This window comes from Bubalus kerabau, chromosome 5, assembly GCF_029407905.1.
Source record: "Bubalus kerabau isolate K-KA32 ecotype Philippines breed swamp buffalo chromosome 5, PCC_UOA_SB_1v2, whole genome shotgun sequence".
Classification (NCBI taxonomy): Eukaryota; Metazoa; Chordata; class Mammalia; order Artiodactyla; family Bovidae; genus Bubalus; species Bubalus kerabau.
In genome coordinates this window covers 81,490,739-81,509,925 of record NC_073628.1, presented here as the reverse complement: position 1 = coordinate 81,509,925, position 19,187 = coordinate 81,490,739, and the positions used below count along the sequence as shown (strand labels likewise).

General features: G+C 39.0%; 1 protein-coding gene across 4 annotated transcripts; it reads right to left on the bottom strand.

Moving 5' to 3' along the window:
- Positions 1-1,849: 1,849 nt before the first annotated feature.
- CNIH4 (cornichon family AMPA receptor auxiliary protein 4) lies at positions 1,850-18,881 on the bottom strand. 4 transcript variants are annotated; one of them, XM_055581979.1, is made up of 5 exons: positions 18,724-18,881; positions 15,263-15,331; positions 10,290-10,402; positions 8,142-8,282; positions 1,850-2,113 (listed from the first exon to the last, which is right to left on the bottom strand). In XM_055581979.1, the coding sequence occupies exons 1-5, from the start codon at positions 18,790-18,792 to the stop codon at positions 2,101-2,103; spliced, it is 405 nt and encodes a 134-aa protein (XP_055437954.1). In that variant the 5' UTR covers positions 18,793-18,881; the 3' UTR covers positions 1,850-2,100. The 4 variants fall into 4 exon arrangements, with proteins under 4 accessions (XP_055437954.1, XP_055437953.1, XP_055437955.1 ...); XM_055581978.1 differs by lacking the exon at positions 1,850-2,113 and adding an exon at positions 4,895-5,088; XM_055581980.1 differs by lacking the exons at positions 1,850-2,113; positions 15,263-15,331 and adding exons at positions 4,895-5,088; positions 16,451-16,506 and having other exon boundaries at positions 18,724-18,821.
- Between the last annotated feature and the right edge of the window lie 306 nt (positions 18,882-19,187).

Sequence of the window (19,187 nt, the reverse complement as noted above, 5' to 3'; positions counted from 1 at the left end):
AATATGAATATCTCAATTACTTTATAAAGTAGTGGTTAGAAGTAGTGGTTTTGGAATCATCAGACTTGAATACAAATCCTGTAACTTGCATGTCGCTTTAGGCAAGTACTTAAGTTAGTTCCCTTACCTAAGAAAGGATCTAACAGTATCTTATCAGACAGCATTGTGATGGGTGAGAATGTACAGTAAAATTACAAACGATTTTTTTTTAAGCGTTTATGGCAGAGGATGCAGTCAGCAAAAGCCAGAATACTACAAGTTCTACACAACAAATGACTTGATTGCTATGTCAAATGAAACCATTTCTTCAATAAATTGCAAAGGAAAAAAGGGGGAATTTAGTAGATTAAGAGCCTTAAAAGAGACTAATCAAGTGAATGTACAGATCTTTGGTGGATCCTGATGTGAACAAATTGTAAAACTTGAGCCAGTGGGGCAAATCGGAGCACCAATTGGCTATTTAGTACTAAGTAGTTACCAATTTATGTATGATATTGGGACTGTGTGTGTGTTTTAAGAACCTTATCTTATAAAAATATTACATATGTAATGTCTAGTACTGGCTTCAAAACAGGTGAGGGAGGGAAGGTAGTAGGTTGTGGATAAAACAAGAATGCACTGGAGCTGGTAAAATAGAAAATTACCAATTAACGTGGGCTAGTCCTATTACTGTCTTCCCAAAAGTTAGTATTTTATATACTTACACCAGAAGACTAGCCTTGCCCTGCAGGTCTCTTAGACATTAGATGCAGTGGCAGCCAAACTTGCTTTTAATTGGGCTGTTGAGTTCAACCCTCACTTGGTTTGCATCCAGTCTGTGAAACAGGCTGCTGATCAGATCAAATGATAAGATCAGACTCTAGAACTTGATTTCCTGTTATATCCTCTCCTTCAGAGTTATCCATTTGAATGAACTGAGCTGTGAAAACACATGAAGGATGCAAGCTCCTTCCTTGTTCAAGTGCCAGTCTCTTACCCTAAGAGTATATGGTACTTAACATATCATATTTAAGATTAACTATGTCCCCTGGGTCAGTAACACAGTGGGGACTGATAAAACACAGCATGTTTAAAAGTGAACCAAGAACACGAGAGATGGCTGGAGAGGATGATGTCGTAGGGTGTAACTTGGCACCTTCCTAGTCCTCTCAACCTCTACACGCAAGGTGCTCTGCTGGAGAACAGCAAATTCAGTTTTTGTTAAGCTGACTCACTTTTTGACTAGGCACTAATGTTGAATGGGAACTAATACAGATGAAACCAAGCTTGCTCCGTAAATGGGAGCAGCAAACCAAATACACAGCAGGGAAGCCAGTCAAACCTCTGAACTCTCAGCTAGCTGATCTGGACTGCCCACCCACTCACTCTTCCTCACCCAGCTTCAGAGGGAAGCAATTGAAAGCAAAAACAGCTTTTATCAAAGAATTTATTCTGAAGAGAATTTGAGCTCAGTACCAACTTAGTGATCAGTCCCTTTAACATCTATGTCCTAAAGGTAATTATTACTGTGGTTACTGAAGTTCACAATGCTAACCCCTAAGGCTTTGAATGCCCCTCAGTCCTCAGACTATATTTAGAGCAAAACAGTTTGACTACTATCTTAGAATTTTCATGGTAAATATGGCTTAAAACCAAAAGGCTTCACTGACAAGTTCTCACAAAGGCGTAACAGCCCCTTCTCTGAATGACCTTACTCACTGGAGTGTCACTACACCAAGACTCTCAAGCTTTGTTACACTACATTGCAAAACAGTAAATCTGGCCTAAAGTACATACATTCAGGTGGCACCAATCTAGATAATAAGCATAGAATTTCAGATTTCCTTTCTCGGTCTTGCTGCCTGTTCCCATATATTAGAACAATTTTATTTACATTTGAGAATAATTATACCTAGTACATAATAATTCTTATCACAATTACTGACAAAATATTACTTGTGAGTAAAGTTCACAAGTCTCAAGTGCACCAAATACAGCTGTTTCCTTTCCTAACCTAGCATGTCTTAGAACATTCCATAATGTGACTGCCTCGAAAACCGACGGTAGACTTTGATTATGTTGCTCCATTACTTCTGACTTCTCTGACGTAAAGGACATCAGTTAAGACTGCAAGCTGAAAGAGCAATAGAACAACACAATCAGATTTACCTTTTTTTTTTTTCTTATAAGTAGTATCATCTTTAATTTGCACATGAGGAAACTTGAGGCTTGAGGTTAACTTTAACTGGAAGATGCAGGGATTGAAAATCTGAACCCAGAACTGTCTACTTCCTTAGTCCATCCCCCTTCTTCTATGTCAGATTTATTCATTCATTCAACAATCATTTATTGTTTCTGTGTGCAAGGCACTGTATTAGGTGCCAGGAGCAACAGGAAGAAGATACAAACATGAATAAGAATATACTCTGCCCTCCAGGAGTGTACAGTCTAGGAGGAGAGATGAATTGCATATAAATGACCATAATACCAGATAGAAAGTGGTGAGAGCACAGAAGAAAAAGTTCCATTGGGGAGCTTTCTTATCTCTCAAAGTTCAGGTGTGGGGAAGCAGATTTGGACAATATTATTCCTTTGTCATCTGTGTGGCATGAAAAGGTGGCTGTCAGGCTTTGAAAAACCAAGCTGTACCTTAGATCTTTCTTCAGCTCTCTTAGCTGAGAGTCCCATGATCAGTAAGGGCACCTGCTACCACTGAAGGGAGGGAAGGAAAAGGACAGAACACACAGATAAAAGTATTTTGCACCCAGGAGCACGCCATTGCAGCCTTCACTGGCTGGGCCCTGGGTACTGTCTTCACAGACAGGGAAGAGGAATGACAGGAGAGAGAGAACACTAGCCTAACCATCAGGATTCCAGATGCAGTCCCCGGGGCTCTGCTCTCTATCGCTAAGATGAACTTAGACCAAAGGATTTCTAAAGGCCTCTGCAACTCTCCAGTCACATAAAAGCATAAAAAGTAATCTTTAGCATCTTAACCACAGCTCTTAAAAGTCACTGCTCTTTTCCTCTTTTCATCATTTGTAGAAGAGCCCCTAAAACATACAAAACTAGAGTCACCCCCTTTCCTGGCTTTGATACAGACAAGCAATAGAAGAAAGGTGGTTTTGCTTTTAGCCACAGTTAATGTTTCAGAAGTAAAGAGCTCCTGTCTTGTTGTAAACAAGGCAACTTTCTGATCTGCTCAGCCTCTGCTCTGTGCCCGACGACATGCAAACTGACAGCCAGATGCTCTCAACTACATGGAGTTTCTATTTTGGTTACTGGGAATACTTGATATATTCAATACCTTGTAACAAACTATAATGGAATAAAATAAAGATTGAATCACTGCTATAGATATGAAACTAACACAACATTGTGAATATTGGCATTTTTTAAAAAAGAATATTTGAATGAGAAGGTAAAACATTTTGTTCAACAGTCCTCCACTACCTTTGAGCTTCCTGAAGTAGCTTATTTATCTCTCAGTTCTAAAATTTTCCAACACCTTCACTGCTTTAAAAGCTTGAGCAGAACATTTAAAGGCACTGGAAGTTAGGGATACAGCCAGTTAAGTGAGTTTTTTTTTAAACAGAGGAAGGTGCCTAAGAAAGAAAAGGTAAGAGGGATGCAAACACACTAACTTCTGTGTTACAGCTCCTTGGCTCTTTGCCTGGAAGAAATACAAGATAACCCCAAGGAGCAAATTCTGAGACTTGCAGACCAAAAGAACCAAGTTTACTTTGCTGCCATTTCACCCTTCCTTTCACGTGTGGACAGGGCATACCACCATCCTCAAAATGTGGGTCTGTCCATAAAGAGAGTTTTGCTTAGTGGCTCTCTGGCTTCTGCCAAGCCAAGGCCTAGTCCAAGGCTGAAAAGACATGCAACATTTGATATTTGGTGACCATACAACTTATCTGGCTAACCAATTCTGCCTCCACAGACTAAAGAATCTCTTTGGACTCTGTCATAAAACACAGCTATGTTTCGCCTAAATACCAGTGCCTAAGAGACATTAAAACACAAAGGAGAACTGAGAATAAAATGCTAGGTTCACTTCACCTGGCAAACAGAACCTAAGAGGTTAACTTCTCTCAACAACTGCAAGAATTGACAAATACTCCAAGGAACCGAGTTTGGTTAGATATTGCTATGCCATGACATGGACAAAGCGGTCAGTGCAGCAGGACAGAAGTATCAGTCAGGCACCAAGCAGACTGGCGACAGGATCAATTTCACTGACATCGAATGACCAGCTACTCCTGCATCTAACCTGATGAGCATCTTTTACCAAATCACCTCTCCAAACCCATTAAAAGACATACCCGAGAGATCAAATATAATTAGATCAATTAGAATACAAAACCAAGATCCAGCAAGAGCCAGTGAGAGTGTATGTGTTCAAGGGTGATTGTGGAGGCAGTGGCTTTTAAATGAAAGCTCTTGATAAAATTTGTTTTGGCTTATTTTCCTTTCTATAGGCAGGAATTACATTGTACCTGTAATGGCTTATAAGGCTTCACAAATTCAGCAAAGAAATTTTTTTTTTTTTGAAATGTCATTTTTAACATTCTTATGAAAAGATATTTGGCTTACAGTCCCATAAATTTGTAAACCATGTGAAATACAGGAAGCTGCCACAATATAGGCAAAAGGGTAGTTTAGTTTCTTTCTTCCTTTGCCCAGGCTAACAACAGTATGGTTTTGTACTCCTGACCTGAAGAGCCACCTTGCTTATCTATTACACTTTCCGTTTACAGCATGTCCTTTACTCTTTGGCATGCAAGGCTGGAATGAGTCCTCTTCCTACATACAAATAACTGTCTTGTATACACAGATGATGAAACACACCTTCACATGTTGGGGGTTCAGGCTAAAGTTGAGAACCAGAAAGCTACAAAAACTCAATTAATGTTTTTTAAATACTTTATATGGTAAAAATACAGCAAAAATATTTTTTGTTCAAAGAGGAAAAAATATACTGCTATGGTCACGGTTCTAAGGACGATTTAAGTAGTCTCTGGCTCCTCAACTGTGCACTGTAGTGTAGGCTGACTTCAACCACGGCTGCTCCAGCTTCAGTCATTTATCAAAGCTAAAATCATACTGTGGAGAGAAGAAAGTCATGTTACTAACATTTCCTTAGGCATGTTCCTACAGAGTCTGTTCTGTACAGACCTGCAGCCCTAAGGCTCACCAGGTGACACTCATTTGGGCAAAAAGCAATACCTAAAGGGAAGAAGATCTATATTGGGGCACCAAGAGGCTCTTATGTTTCAAGAAAGAAGGAAGGAAGGAAAGAAAGAAACCTGGGGTAGAGGCGAGGGTGGGGAGTATAACTTAAAACCAACGTTGGACTATAGTTGAGGAAAAACAGGCTATATCCAAGGAACAAACTTTAATTCTCTATGGAGGTCTCTGCACATGTTGTTCCTACTCCTGGAACCCCTCCTCTCACACCCTACATTACTCTCAGGCTTCATGACCCCCAGCTTTGGCACCTCCTCTGGGAAGCCGGCCTCTCAGCCCCCAGCAGTGGCCAGGCCTCCTTCCAGAGCTCCATCGCCTCTGCATGCCTCAGCTCCTGTCCACTTTCATTTTCCAGGTGACACCCACATACTGCCATCAGCAGGGTCCCAACTCCGACACAGGGATTCTGTGCTGCTCCTCTGTATCAAATGCAGTGTCTGACGTGGTGATCACTCAATAAATGCTCCATTAAAACCATCACATTTAACAAGAGTAACAAGACTATCATTTTTAACAGGAATCAGCCTTGCTCTGAGATCAAATGACTAAAAAACACAGAAATACCCTTACATTACTACTGCTAAAAGTGATTAGTTGTCCAAATTTAACAAAACTAAGAGTAAGCACTGCATAGCACAAATTAATGGTAGTAACTAATATTTTTTAATGTGTTTTTTAGAGTTTACTAGAGGTCAGCAAAAACCAGAGTGCTTTATGTGCATTATCTCATTTAATCTGTATCATAATCCCATGAGGCAGATACTATTATTATCTCATTTTCAGATGAAGAAACTGAGGCACAGAGAGGGTAAGAAACTTGCCCTGGGTCACACCATAAGGAAGTAGTAGCTTCCACCAGATTAGTACCCAACAAACTCCAAAGGCATAGATTCCACCAATCTCTATAGAAGATGGGCATTTTTTCCCTTTAATTCTAACAAACCCCAAGTGTCCACAAAGTGCCCTGGTGCAACGCACCATGCAAGTGGTGGCAGGCGATCCAGAAGGAGCAGCATAAATCCCTACATTAGAAATTGGTGATTCAGAATTATACATACTTTTTAAAGACAACAACCAAAAGCTAAGAGAAAATTACTCTTCCATCCTGAATCCCTGGGCTACAGGGAAATGCCAAGGAATAAGGCAATAGCACCATGGCTAAAAATGATAAGCTAAGAAGGGAAGGGGAAAGAAAGAAAAAGGACGCATTCAGTGAAGAATGCAGCTCCTCAGTCAAACCAGTTTTATAGGTTGCCTATCTATTATTTCATTGTAAAGGACCCTTCCTTAAACCTGCCCTCAACTGCTTTCTGATTCTTCCAATCCCCAGTCTTCAGTACATCTTCCCATCTCTTTAAATTCAATAGCTAGGAACTAAGAAAGTCTTGTCAATTTTAAAATCCTAAGACTTTTTCTACTAAGCAAGATACTGTTCCCTAATCCTGTTTACACCCGGAAGTGTACCTACACTGGCTGTGCCCCTAGATGTCTCCAGAAGCTCATGTTATCAAGACTCAGGAGGCATCCACTCTAGTTTACTCTCCAAAAACATAAAACCTGGAGGGGAGAGGAGGATGAAGAAAGGATAACCACCTTGGCTTTTTGCCTCTGACAAAGAGAAGGGAACATATATGATGGTAATGATACCTTCATATGGTTTGACTTTAAAAGTAATAAAAATGAGAATAGATGTATCACTGTATTCTTAGTATTAAACTTCTTTGCTCTTTATTCTTTATGCTAGGATCTTTGCATCTTTAATGCTAGGATTAAAAATTAAACACATGAGCAATAAGTTAGGGTATGAGAACCAGAAACTGATACTACTGTGCTTTTTTGGTCCTATTTTTTTAAATATAGGAAAGCAAATAAAATAAATAGTAAAAAGGAAACCACCTAAACTCTAATTTCAACCTAATTTATGCTAGTGGGTGGAATCAGCACAGCAAAAGAATTTTAGGAAGCCTGCTTTTTCAGGCAGAGGCTAAAATGGCTCTGACTTCTAAGCTATTTCAGAAAATAGCAATTTTTAGAAATTCTTATCTATGTACAATTTCTAATTATTAGGACTCTTCTGAGTGACAGGAGTTTAATTCAGTATAAGTTTTTTCCCACTAGTCTTATGCCCATGTGAAAATTAAAATTTACCTCAGGAAAACAAATATGATATAATTACGCTTGGATACAAAAGTTAAGCCTTGACTGCTAGCTTCTTAAAGGCTTAACCAAATCATACACACGCATGACAATTTTTTTTCTATTTTTTGGTCTATCCTATGGATCTATAATGGGTAAGGAAAGAAGTGGCATATTATCTCTAAAACTTTAGGTAATAAATTTAATTTTAAAACAGGATAGCATAAGGCTTGCAGTATCTGACAGCTAATCCTTCATATTAATTCTTACTTCCAATCTAACTGGAAGACTGATGCTATCTTACCAGAACAGACCACTTGCATCTTGGAGAGAAGGCCATCACATCTAAATTCCCTAACACCAAAAAGCTCAGCCCAGTATGGATAAAAGTTGTTGAGAACTGCTGTCAGTGGTCTGACTCCCAGAAGACCCATGAGTGGGAAAGTCTCTGGGAGTACATTTAGAAATGCTTAAAACAGGCAGTAAGACCTCATAACTGGACACTAGGGCAGGGAAAGAAGAGCAAAGACCGTTTTAAGCCTGTGGACAGCCTCCACAGCTAAGGAGTAACTAATAACATGGAGTAACTCTACTGCAGGTCAGACAGAATGCTGATTCAATGACATGACATAAAAAAAATCTACCTAAGTCACAAGAAACATAACTCCCAAAAGTTTTGCAATGTCCAAATAAAATCTCACAGAATAGTAATATCTCACCCATCAAAAGCAGGCATGGCATCCGGGGAAATGCCAAGAGGACTGTAAACTCACCTGTAGAGATACATGAAGAAACAGAGCAGGTGGAAGCCAAGTTTGATCATGGCTTCTTTCATGTGTGACTTCAGCTGCCCTCGGTTGTGTATTTCTGTTGGATCAAATACTCCCATGTTACCACTTGGCACCATAATGTACCTGATAAATTAAAGGACGTACATACATTAGAAAGAAAATCAAACCATCAGCATAAACACTGAAAAATAAGTAACCAGTAATAATCAAACTTTAAAAATGAATCAGTCATATTCAGACCATATACTGACAGGGTATAATGATATCACAGGTCATGACTTAAGTTTTCCTTTGAAGGATACACTACTATTAATTTTTGGTATAATTTCTGCCCTCTGAAACAAATCCACTAATATTCTAGAAAAGGATATTTTATGTACTAAGACCCTTTTACTCATTTTTTGTAGAAAACTACTGAATCAGTAGTATCTATAGCCATCTTCCTTGAGACAAGTGAAAGGAGCTGCAAAGACCAAACCAACTTGATCAAGTTCTTAGAAACTTCTTCATCTACAAAGTTCTAAATTAATTAATGCAATTCCCTTCACCTTCACAACGTGTTTATAAGGAAGAGTAGTGTCAAACATTATTCCCATTTCACAGATGACACTAAAAACAGAGATTCTACATCCAGAATGTACGCTAAGCCACTTCAGTCATGACCAACTCTTTGTGACCCTATGGACTAGCCCACCAGGCTCCTCTATCCATGGGATTCCCCAGGTAAGAATACTACAGTGGGTTGCCATTTCCTATTCCAGGGAATCTTTCTGACCCAGGGAGAGAACCCACATCTCTTACATCTCCTGCACAGGCAGATTCTTTACCACTAATGCAACCTGGGAAACCCAGAATAGAACACTCATATGTGATGCTCCTGCTGATCAATAGATGTGTCTCAATCTGCAGGGTAAATAAACAATACTTACCATAAAAGACCAATTTCAAGAAGACAGAATTATTTAGAATAAATGCTACTGTGGTAAAACTCTTCTTCAGTGAAGACTATAAATGGATAGTTCAGACACAAACGCAGTACCTAACATTACATGACTCAAAAAAAGATTAGATTTAATTAAAATATAAATTTTATTTAGATTTAATTTAATTTACATCTAAATATTAAATTAAATACTGTTTTGACAAATAAGAACTGTACTTTTTATAGTGATGGAGGTATGACCACAGTGGGGGGAGGAGAATAGGGCTACAAAGTTGGTACAGAAGATAAAGGCCATGGAAAGCACACACTTAGTCCCCAAACCAGACCAATTCAATTCAGTGTTCCCACAGACTCAGACTCAAACTTAAAACATCTTGAAGACACTGCATTTAACATACTGTGAAGTCTATGGGGCTCCTGATAACATACAACACTTCATATTTATGGAATACCGCTATGTACACAGTATTACAAATGATAATCTTCCTCAATGATTCCTTTTACAAGTAAGAAAACTGGGTAATTTTGAGAGCATCACTGAGTTTAAGCATCTGAGCTTCAGCATTCACACTGTACCATCTGCACAACATGCATGTCCTAACCTAGTACCGTTTATGACCTCTTCCTTCTCTCATGTCCAAGCCTCTTCTAGTCCAACCTTGGGTTTCTCACCATTAGGTTTCTCAATTATGGCTTCTGAGAAATGCAAATGGCTCTCTGAGGTCCACAAATCTTAAATTCTCCCTCAAATCCTAGTAGCCCAAATGAATATCTGGATAACATTTTTACATTATTTAGCATGCAAAATTTAAAATGAAATTTTCTTCAGAGCATTTCATGTACACTATAATTAAAAACTGCAGATATAAATAATAAAGACCTTATATTCTCAGGTTTTTCATTATTCATAAAGAAAAAAGGTAGATAAGGAAAAAACAACTCACAAGTCTTTAGACATTACAACATTAAATATTTTTTTAACTTACACATGTAAATTTGTGTTTTTACTACAAGACTGAGCCATGCAAATTGCTACTTGCCCAATATACCAAAGTGAATAAAAATGTATGCTCATTTAATGACGCGTTTTGCTATCATTTATGAGTAGCATGTTTTATTGGAGAAAAGAAAGCTGTCAAATCTTAAATTTTTTTCTCTAAACAAAACAATAAACAGAACGTACTCACCGATATATATTCCAGGCAGCAACAGGCAAGTTGAGAAGGAAGATGAACCAGTGCAATGAGATGAGCATTAGTACAGTGACAAGAGTATGGCCAACCAATTCTGGAATTACCCACTGCAAGGGAAGAACACAGTTATCACATCTCATGCTGTGTTCTTCCTAAATGTACATGTTACTTGAAGCTAAATCAAAGGAGTATATCTTCCAAGCTAGTTTTTCAAGATTATTTTTAGACTCAGATGTCCCAGATTTGCATACTGCTATCATTGCTTACCCCTTGCAAATATATCAGGACACAGCTTAAAAATAATGCACTTAAACTTTAATTACATTTTATCCTAAGCATAGGTTCAGATTCATTCACTAAGCAGGTATGAATGACAACTAGAGAAAAAACAGAATATTATTTACTCTCTTTTCCAATATCTGTGCTAAAATCTCTTACTCTAATTTGGGATGGTTTATATCCACATTCATGCTGCCTTTCAAGTCAGAGTATCTATCTATACATTTCCAAGCTCCAGAACCCTGGGGAAAATAATCTCACATTTACCAAAAAAAAAAAACACAGTACTTTAACAGCTTACAATATCAGTTCAAAGTTGAACAAATATGATAAAGGACCAGGATAAAAGAATCCCAGACTATTGCTTTTATAGCACCCAATGCCCTTATCTATGCTCTTTATTGTGTAATATTCTAGTTCTCATGTATCAAGAGCTACTGTGTCAGGCTCTCAATTCACCAATAGTCTTCCCCTCCTATGAGTAGAAAATGTTTCTTCTTTTCTTTTGTTTTTTTTAAAGACTTTTCTTTTCATGGAAGTTAACACCTAGTATTTATGGAGCCAGAAACTGGCACTCCCAACTTGCAGAAAGGAGGAAAATAAAACTCAAGAGAGATTAAGTAACTTGCCCAAGGTCACACAACTACACAGTGGCAGGGCAACCCATGTAACAGAGGCTCAGACTCACTGGCCCCAGGTCTCCTGCATTTAGATTTCAGATACATTTGCGGGTGGGGGTTGGGGGCCCACTGCTGGGAGGGTTGTGGAATCTTAGTTGTGCAACCAGGGATTAAACTCTCACCTTTGCAGTGAAAAGTGCAGAGTCCTAACCACTGGACCACCAGGGAATTTATTCCCTCAGATAGTATTTTTTGGCTACTTTTTTTTTTTTTTTAAATAAACAAAGAAGAAGGGATTTTCTGGGCCTTAAACCTAATTTGCAATCAACAAGGAAATTTAATATGTAAATTATTTTTAAAGTGTAACCAATTTAACATAATGCTATAATGGCAACCAACTCCAGTGTTCTTGCCTGGAGAATTCCATGGACAGAAGAGCCTGGAGAACTACAGTCCATGGGTCTCAAAAGAGTGGAACACGACTGAGCTACTAACACATACACACAGTATGTGTAACCTGCAAAGTCAAATAAACCTGGAGTAAAACCCATGCTCTATCCTATTAGCTGTGCAATCTTAGGAAGCTACCTACCCTCTCTAAATCATGATTTCCTCATCTGTAAAATGGAGATAATAATACTTACACCTCAAGAGGTTGTTATTGAGAATTAGACCAAATAACATACATAAGCCACATGCAAAGCAAGCACTCAATAAATGTTAGCTGATGGTACTACTCCTCCCCTCCATGTTATCAGACCCACGCAGCAGTAGCTTTCAAACTGAACTTCTTACTATGGGCTGCACTTTGTTTTACATAAACACAAACCTAAAACAAAAGTTTCAGGAAGTGACACTTGACCTTATTATACTGGTATATTGGTTTACTGACTTTCAGCCAAGTCCTGTGTTCTCTTCCCTCATTAACAATGTGTTCTTCCCCTAACTTGTTCTCAGAATGCTAGCTCAAGGTTTGTTATCACCCAGGCAAGAGTTTGGAGGATCCTTCTCTGGAGGGCCTTAATGGCACAAGAGAAAACAGCTACAAAAACTGCCATTTCAGGTACCCCCAAAAAAGGCAGAAACCAATCACCCTCAGTGAAGTCCACCTATCAGTCAATAGCCTGTACCACCCAATGAGCTTCCAATGAGTATTTTAGTGTTTTATCATTAAGTATGACCAGACAGCCACGTATCAGAAATTGAGGAAAGCCCTCAGTATGAAATAAGGGGGAAAAAGAAAGAGAAAGGAACTTGGAAAAAACAGATATAATGTAGGAAGTAGAAGGAAATTTCAAAAACTACTATAATCAATATCCCAGAGAGATAAAGAGTCAAGTATGAACCAAGAGAACAAAAAGCTCTTAGAAATTAGAAGTTCAACATAAACTATATACATACTAGAAAATTCAGAAGATAAAACAGCAAATCTTACAAGAAGGTAGAAAAAAAAGTAAAGGGACAAGAATAAGAAAAAAGAATTGGCAGATCAACCCAGCAGAAAAACATCCAGCAAATCCAAGTTGCTGAAAGAGAAGAGAGAAAATAGAGAGGGACGACATTATCAGAGAAAGAAGAAAATTTACCAGACTGAAGGAACCTCTCAGAAGCCTGCAAAATTCCCAAACACTGAGGATTACCATAAATAAATAAAGAAAAAACACCAAGGATAAAGAAAAGATTCTAAAGCTTCTGGGAAGGATGGAGGTGGGGGTGGGGGGAAAGGGGAGAGAGAGATTCCATCCAAAGGACAAGAAATCAAAATGCACCAGATTTCCCAACTTCATCAACACTGGAAGTTAAAAGACATTGATCAAGCAAACTCTGAAAAAAAAAAGAAGTCTTTTCTAACCTAGAATTCTATACTCAGAGAAACTGTCAATCAAGGGAAACGATTAGACATTTTTAAACATATAAGGTCTCAAAAAATTTAATTCCCATGTACCGAATCTCAAGAAGCTACTCCAGCAAAATGAGGTAGTAAGCCAAGAGAAAAGAAGACATGATTTCCAAGAATCGGGAGATCCAACCAGGAGTCCCAAGATGGAAGCTGTGAAAAGGTCTAAGAGCAACTGCTCCAGACTATAGCAAGAGGATGGAGGTCTTGAGGAGAAATGTCACCTGGAAAAATACAACTGATAGGTTATTTTATGTTTGAGCCATGTAGAAAATAGTACTGAAAGACTTTAAAGATGTTATCTGAAAAGACAAGCTATCCAAAAAAAAAAAAAATTAGAAAAATATGATCACCGTCTGCCATAAGGCTCAGCAATAAAAAAAATCATAATAGTACATCATGATATAAACATTAAATATGAACTTACCTGCAAACAAAAATAGAAAAACAGGAGTGATGTTTAGAAGTTGGTACCTATGAACAAAATCTACCATATTGACTCAGAAGTCGATAGATAATGTGAAAAACTGATAAATCAAGAAGTAGTGGGAGTTCCCTGGCAGCCTAGTGGTTAGGATTCTGGGCTTTCACTGCCTGGGTTCAATTCCTGGTAGGGGAAGTGAGATCCTGCAACCCATGCAGTAGAGTACAAAAAAAAAAAAGAAAGAAAGAGCATTGTATGCACATAGAGAAATATGAATGTAAATATCAGAAAAAAATTAACAGTTCAAGTGTTGAAATCAGTTGCCCCTCAAAGGCAAAACAGATATGATTTTAAAGGGTGAGGAGGGGCCTGCTGCTTTCACTGTGAGCTTCTAATACTCTAACTTCAGTTGTGTGCAAGTATAACTTTCGCAAAAACAAACATTAAAAAAAAAAACACTTCAAATTGAAGGACTTACTGTCTCAATAGAAGAACCCAGGTAATCTTTTCTTTGTATTTAAATTTTTATTTTTGTAAAAGAAAGCCCACAAAATATCCACCGAAAATACTGAGTAAGCAAGAAATATGAAACACACATACACATATACATATATGAGATGGATTTTTCTCTCAGTAAAAAATTATTCTTCTAAAGATGAGAAGGCCTATTCAACCATACTTCAATTTTTTAACAAGGGGGAAGACCCTGCCTGGCACACAGGAGGACTTTAATTTTTTTTAATTAATTAATTTAAATTCTAAACAAATTAAAAATAAAGATGAGGAGGACTGAAACTAATGAATGTTATATTTCAATTATATCTTGAGGAAAAACAAGAACTCTGAAAGCATACCAGATAAACAATCTTTTATTTAAATCTATCCTTGTATTAAACCATAGTCTGGAAAATTGGAAGGAAAGAAGGAAGGGAAGGACAGGAGAGGAGGAATATAGTTTGCCAGAAATTTTAACTTTTCAAGTATAACTCTATTTCCCTCATGGGTCAGAGAAACTAAGTAGGCTGAAGATGTGAAAAGACCCAAGAGAATTTTTAGGTCAAGCCAAAACGTGTTTCTCAGTATTGTATTTTTTTTCAGCACTGTATTTTTATATACAATAAAAGTACTTTATTGAATATATAAATATTTTATGAAGTTTTTCTTTGGCCGCACTGCACAGCACAGTCTTAACCACTGGACCGCCAGGGAAGTCCCCTTTACATGAACTTTTATATCCAAAAAACTTTTGCCTACTCATCTCATAAAATGAATCAGGACCAACTGGTTTCCTCATACTTAGAGAAGCTGGAAAATTCAAAGTTTTATTGCCAATATAAAATTTTGATTATATACTAAAGATAAAACGGTCTGAAAACAAATCAACTAATTCAATTTCTCATCCAGCCACAAAAAGGTCATCTTTCATTTAAAAAAAGACAGACTGAGCTCTTTCCCATGAGTAGGAAGGAGGGGGTTTCCACACAGAAGGCAAAAACAATTACCTGATAATGAACCTTTACTAGTCTGAGTAATGGACAAAGGGACAAGGAAAAAGAGTAAAGAAACAAAATTTCAAGTTAAGTCTTCTGGTATGCTTTCATGATCTAAAAATATTCCAAAGCACAGGAGCTCCACCAACGTCTCAGTGTATACCACAGACACATATGCTGACTATATATAATAATCTCTAGCACAGAAAATGGAGAACTGTCTTCAAGGTCAAAAAACGAGGAAAGACATGTCTTACCTTGTTTAATTTTGAGCAACATGATCTAGCATTAATGTAATCACATTCTAAATCAGACAATGTAATTATCTGATGATCAAGATAAGGAATTATTAGATTTCTTTTATAATAACTATTTAAGTTTCAGAAAGCAACCCCAGTTGCAAGGCAGATTTGGATTTGACTTGAAAAGATTAAGTTCTTTCCTTAAAGCTCATTTATTAGACACCTAAATTTTCTCATTTATGTTCTTTCAACAAGTTATTCTTCACAAAATAATCCTCTTATTATGTGCAATTCTAATGTGACCCATATCGGAACATTCCACCAGGATTCCTTAAGTGTCGAACAGTGGCTACAAGAAATGGAAAATATGACCCATATAAACAGTTTAAATGTTATAAACCTTAATTCCCAACAGCAGAAAAAGTGTTTATTTATGATATATCCATAAAATATCTGAAAACTAAGATATGAAAAAATAGGACACAAAACTATAAATTCAGCATGGTCGCAAGTCAGCAGTGTTTATGCTTTGAAAGTTGGATTACAGATAGTTTGTTTTCCCAATACTTTTCCCTATCACCAAACTTTCCACAGTAAACATATATTACACTGGACTTACAGAAAAAATGGGTCTTAACACAAAATATAGACACACAAATAAAAATCTGAGGGACAGAAAGACAAAAAAGGAAAAGTCTTCCACTGAATGTGTATTTACTTTAAAATGCTCCCACAGCCTCCTCACAACAGTTGAGAGAAAAATGAGAAAGAAATCGCAAAATGTTGAAAAATCACTGAAATAACAGAAACATGGGATCTATTACACTACTTTTATGTTTGAAAGTGTCCAATAAAATAGGTAAAAAGAAATGCTCTCAAGTAAATTCTACACATTTCCATATGGATAGTCCCCCCTATTACCTCAACACAGCTAAAATCAAAATCATCACTTTCTCCCCAAACTGTTTCACCTCCAATTTGTTTTATTTCTCTCAATGACGTAAGCATTATTTGTCCAGGCTCAAAATATGGAAAGCTGTTTCTGGATTGTTTCATTATCTCAGAATCAACTGTTACCAAGTTCTGTCAATCATTTCTTTCTTACACCACTCACATTAATCCCTCCTTTCACCTGCCCACAATTAGCCCACAATTAGCACCCCACTCAGATCCAAATGAACCCGTTCTCCAGTGGTTTCTTACCTTCCAGTCTTTCCTGTTTCCAACCTACTCTGCAGACTTATCTTCATAACACACCACTTGGTTTACGTCAAAAAATTGTCAATGGCTCACTATTGCCTAGAGGATAAAAGTGAAAGCCCTTCTCCTTAACAGTCAAACCCTCCAAAACTGAATCTAATCCAGCCTTTCCAAACCTGACCTTCGGCTGCCACCAAAAATCAACCTTTTGCTCCAGATGGCCTATTCCTCCATCACCCAGAAATGCCATGAACACATCTGTCTCTGCACCTTTGCTCTCGACTGTCTAATTTTGAATATCCACCCCTTTCCTTCTCTGCATGTTTTCTTCTAGGTTCAAAGTCCAGGAAAACTCTCATTCCTACAAAATGTATACTCTGGTGATTTTCTACTTCTCGGCTCTACTATTAAGCTTGTACAACTATTCAAAAATACAATATGCTGAATTTCATCAAAACACATCCTGAATATACCTTAATGTTTAAGTCTAAAACTCCACCTAATATGTTTCTATATACATAAATTTGTGTAAGCCAAGGCTTTTTTTTTTTTTTTTTTTTTGGCTATGCTGCCTGGCTTGCAGGATCAGGGCTAAAACCAGCAGTGAGAGCACTAAGTTCTAACCACTGAACTGCCAGGGAATTCCCTAGACAAGGTTATTTTAAATTATCAAGACTAGTTTTCCAAACTGCAATAAAAGAAATCCAAGTTTCATTTCTCTGAACTTAAGCTCCAGTTTCTTATGCCACGGGAGAGGTAGATCACCAAAAACTTCCTAAGGGATGCTGCACTTTCAAGTTCCCCAAGCCTAATAAAAAATCAGGGTTCTCCTCATCACAAACCATCACTTAAAGCAAAAACTGCTGTTCAGTGAGGGGTGAGGCAGGAAGGCAGAGCAACATTTACTAAGCACTGGCTATGGGGCAGGCATTGTGCTGCCAGATGCTTAGCACACCTCCACGGTGCACGCACCTATCTATCTAGAAAGTAAACATTTCCCATTAAAAACAACAACAACTGAGGCTTAGAGAGGTGAAACAATGTGCATAGCAAATAACTAGCTAAGCAAGGAGTCTTGATTCCAAGTTTTGTCTCATCCCACTTTGACAGGTTGCCAGTCCGTAATAAATTATAAAGCCACACTGAAAAATACTCTGTACAACCATCCTAATGCCAGAATGCTCTGGCAAACAGTTTAATTCTGCCAGAAAGAGACGCATATAATTTCCAAGGGGAAAAAATAAAATGAAGAGTTTCTCATGCTTTTTCTTAGTTTTAAGTAATTTAATTACTTAAAATTTGATTGTGCATTACATCACTGGGTGACAACTAAGACTAGAAGCTTCCTCAAGAGCAAAGTGATAGCCCCACACGCTTTCTAGAGTTCAACGACCATTTATTAGCCTGGAAAATAGTTTGAATACTATAGCGCGAACGGCTATACAAAATACGGAAGTTTTAAACACACACCGACAGAGAAAACTAAAAGTTGAGAAACAACGGAGAATTAAATCACGTGTATAGATATTGAAATTTACAGATATGCAACCAACAAGGGCAACGAAATAATCAGCTGTACCTGGTTTTTTAAAACAAACCGTTCCCAGCACTCCCTACAAAACCGCATCGTGAAAGAAACACTTCACTCGCTTTTGAAATGAGTCAACTTGGGGATGTGAAAGGTTCCCTACAAGTTCCAACACCCGCGAGAACAAAGGGGCAGGCAGCGGGGGAGTTGCCCAAAGAATGACAAGAGGCGCCAAATCGTCTCCGCCTGGCTCAGCGCGGGACCGTCCACGAGAGACCGCCCCTGGGACGTGGGCCCTCGCTCTCCGGACCCCGGACATCAGGCGAAGGGCCCGGGCACAGGGCAGCTGCAAGACAAATCGTGATCCTTCTCTCTCGAGGGCCAAAAAAGAAGTAAACCGCGACCCTCTCCCCCGAGGGCCACAAGGAAAAGCCAAGTGCCAGTGCTGGCGCATGGCAGAGCGGGTCTGGGCGTCGCGGGGAGCAGAAGCGGCGGGCAGGCCGGGCCCGGGCGCTTCGAGTAAGGCCCGCTCGGACCCCCCAGGTGAGGGGCGGAGTTGGGCCACCGGGTCCCTCCTCCAGCCCGGGCTCGCCTCCAGCAGTGCCAGCACCCAGGGTACCCGCGCCCGACGCCGGCCGCCTCCCTCGTTCCCTCGACCCTGCCCTGGCCCCCACACGGGCCCAACCCCAGCCCGGTCCCTCGGACGGAGGGCCCCAGGCCGGCCTCCGCCCGTCTCAGGCAAGGATACGAAGTACACCGAAAGGAAGATGAGCGCGCAACAGTCGAGGAGAGAGAAGACGAACACCACCGCCTCCATCCTCCTCCGCCGCCGCAGCCACCGCTGCCGCGCCGCTTCTTCCGTCAAACCGGCTCAAGAGATCCGACCAGCCCCGCCCCGCCCCGCCTCCCGATAGTCTTTGCCCTGGCTTGTCGGGTCGTGTAGTCCGCTCCGCCAGGCCTCGGCATGCCGGGAGTTGTAGTCCATTGGAAAAAAAAAAAAAACTTGACCTCCCTAAGTCTGATGCATGCTGGGAAATGTGGTTCAGTAGTACGAATACCTATCAAAGCGGTGGACCAGGTCTCTGTCCTAAATCTGATTATTTCCAGAGATGTGACGAGCAATTAGTCAACAAGTGTTTACTGATCGCTTGTAATCTTCTGGATATCCAGTAGAACTTCTTTGCCATGTGCTAAATTCTTTAGATTCTGCAC

Excerpts from the sequence above, each read along its gene's own strand:
- CNIH4 (XM_055581978.1), bottom strand. The coding sequence starts at position 18,792 with ATGGAGGCGGTGGTGTTCGTCTTCTCTCTCCTCGACTGTTGCGCGCTC. Across the intron at positions 10,403-15,262 it reads GTTGCTCAAAATTAAACAAG|TGGGTAATTCCAGAATTGGT; the intron begins GTAAGACATGTC and ends CTTCCCTTGCAG. Across the intron at positions 8,283-10,289 it reads GCTGCCTGGAATATATATCG|GTACATTATGGTGCCAAGTG; the intron begins GTGAGTACGTTC and ends TTAATTTATCAG.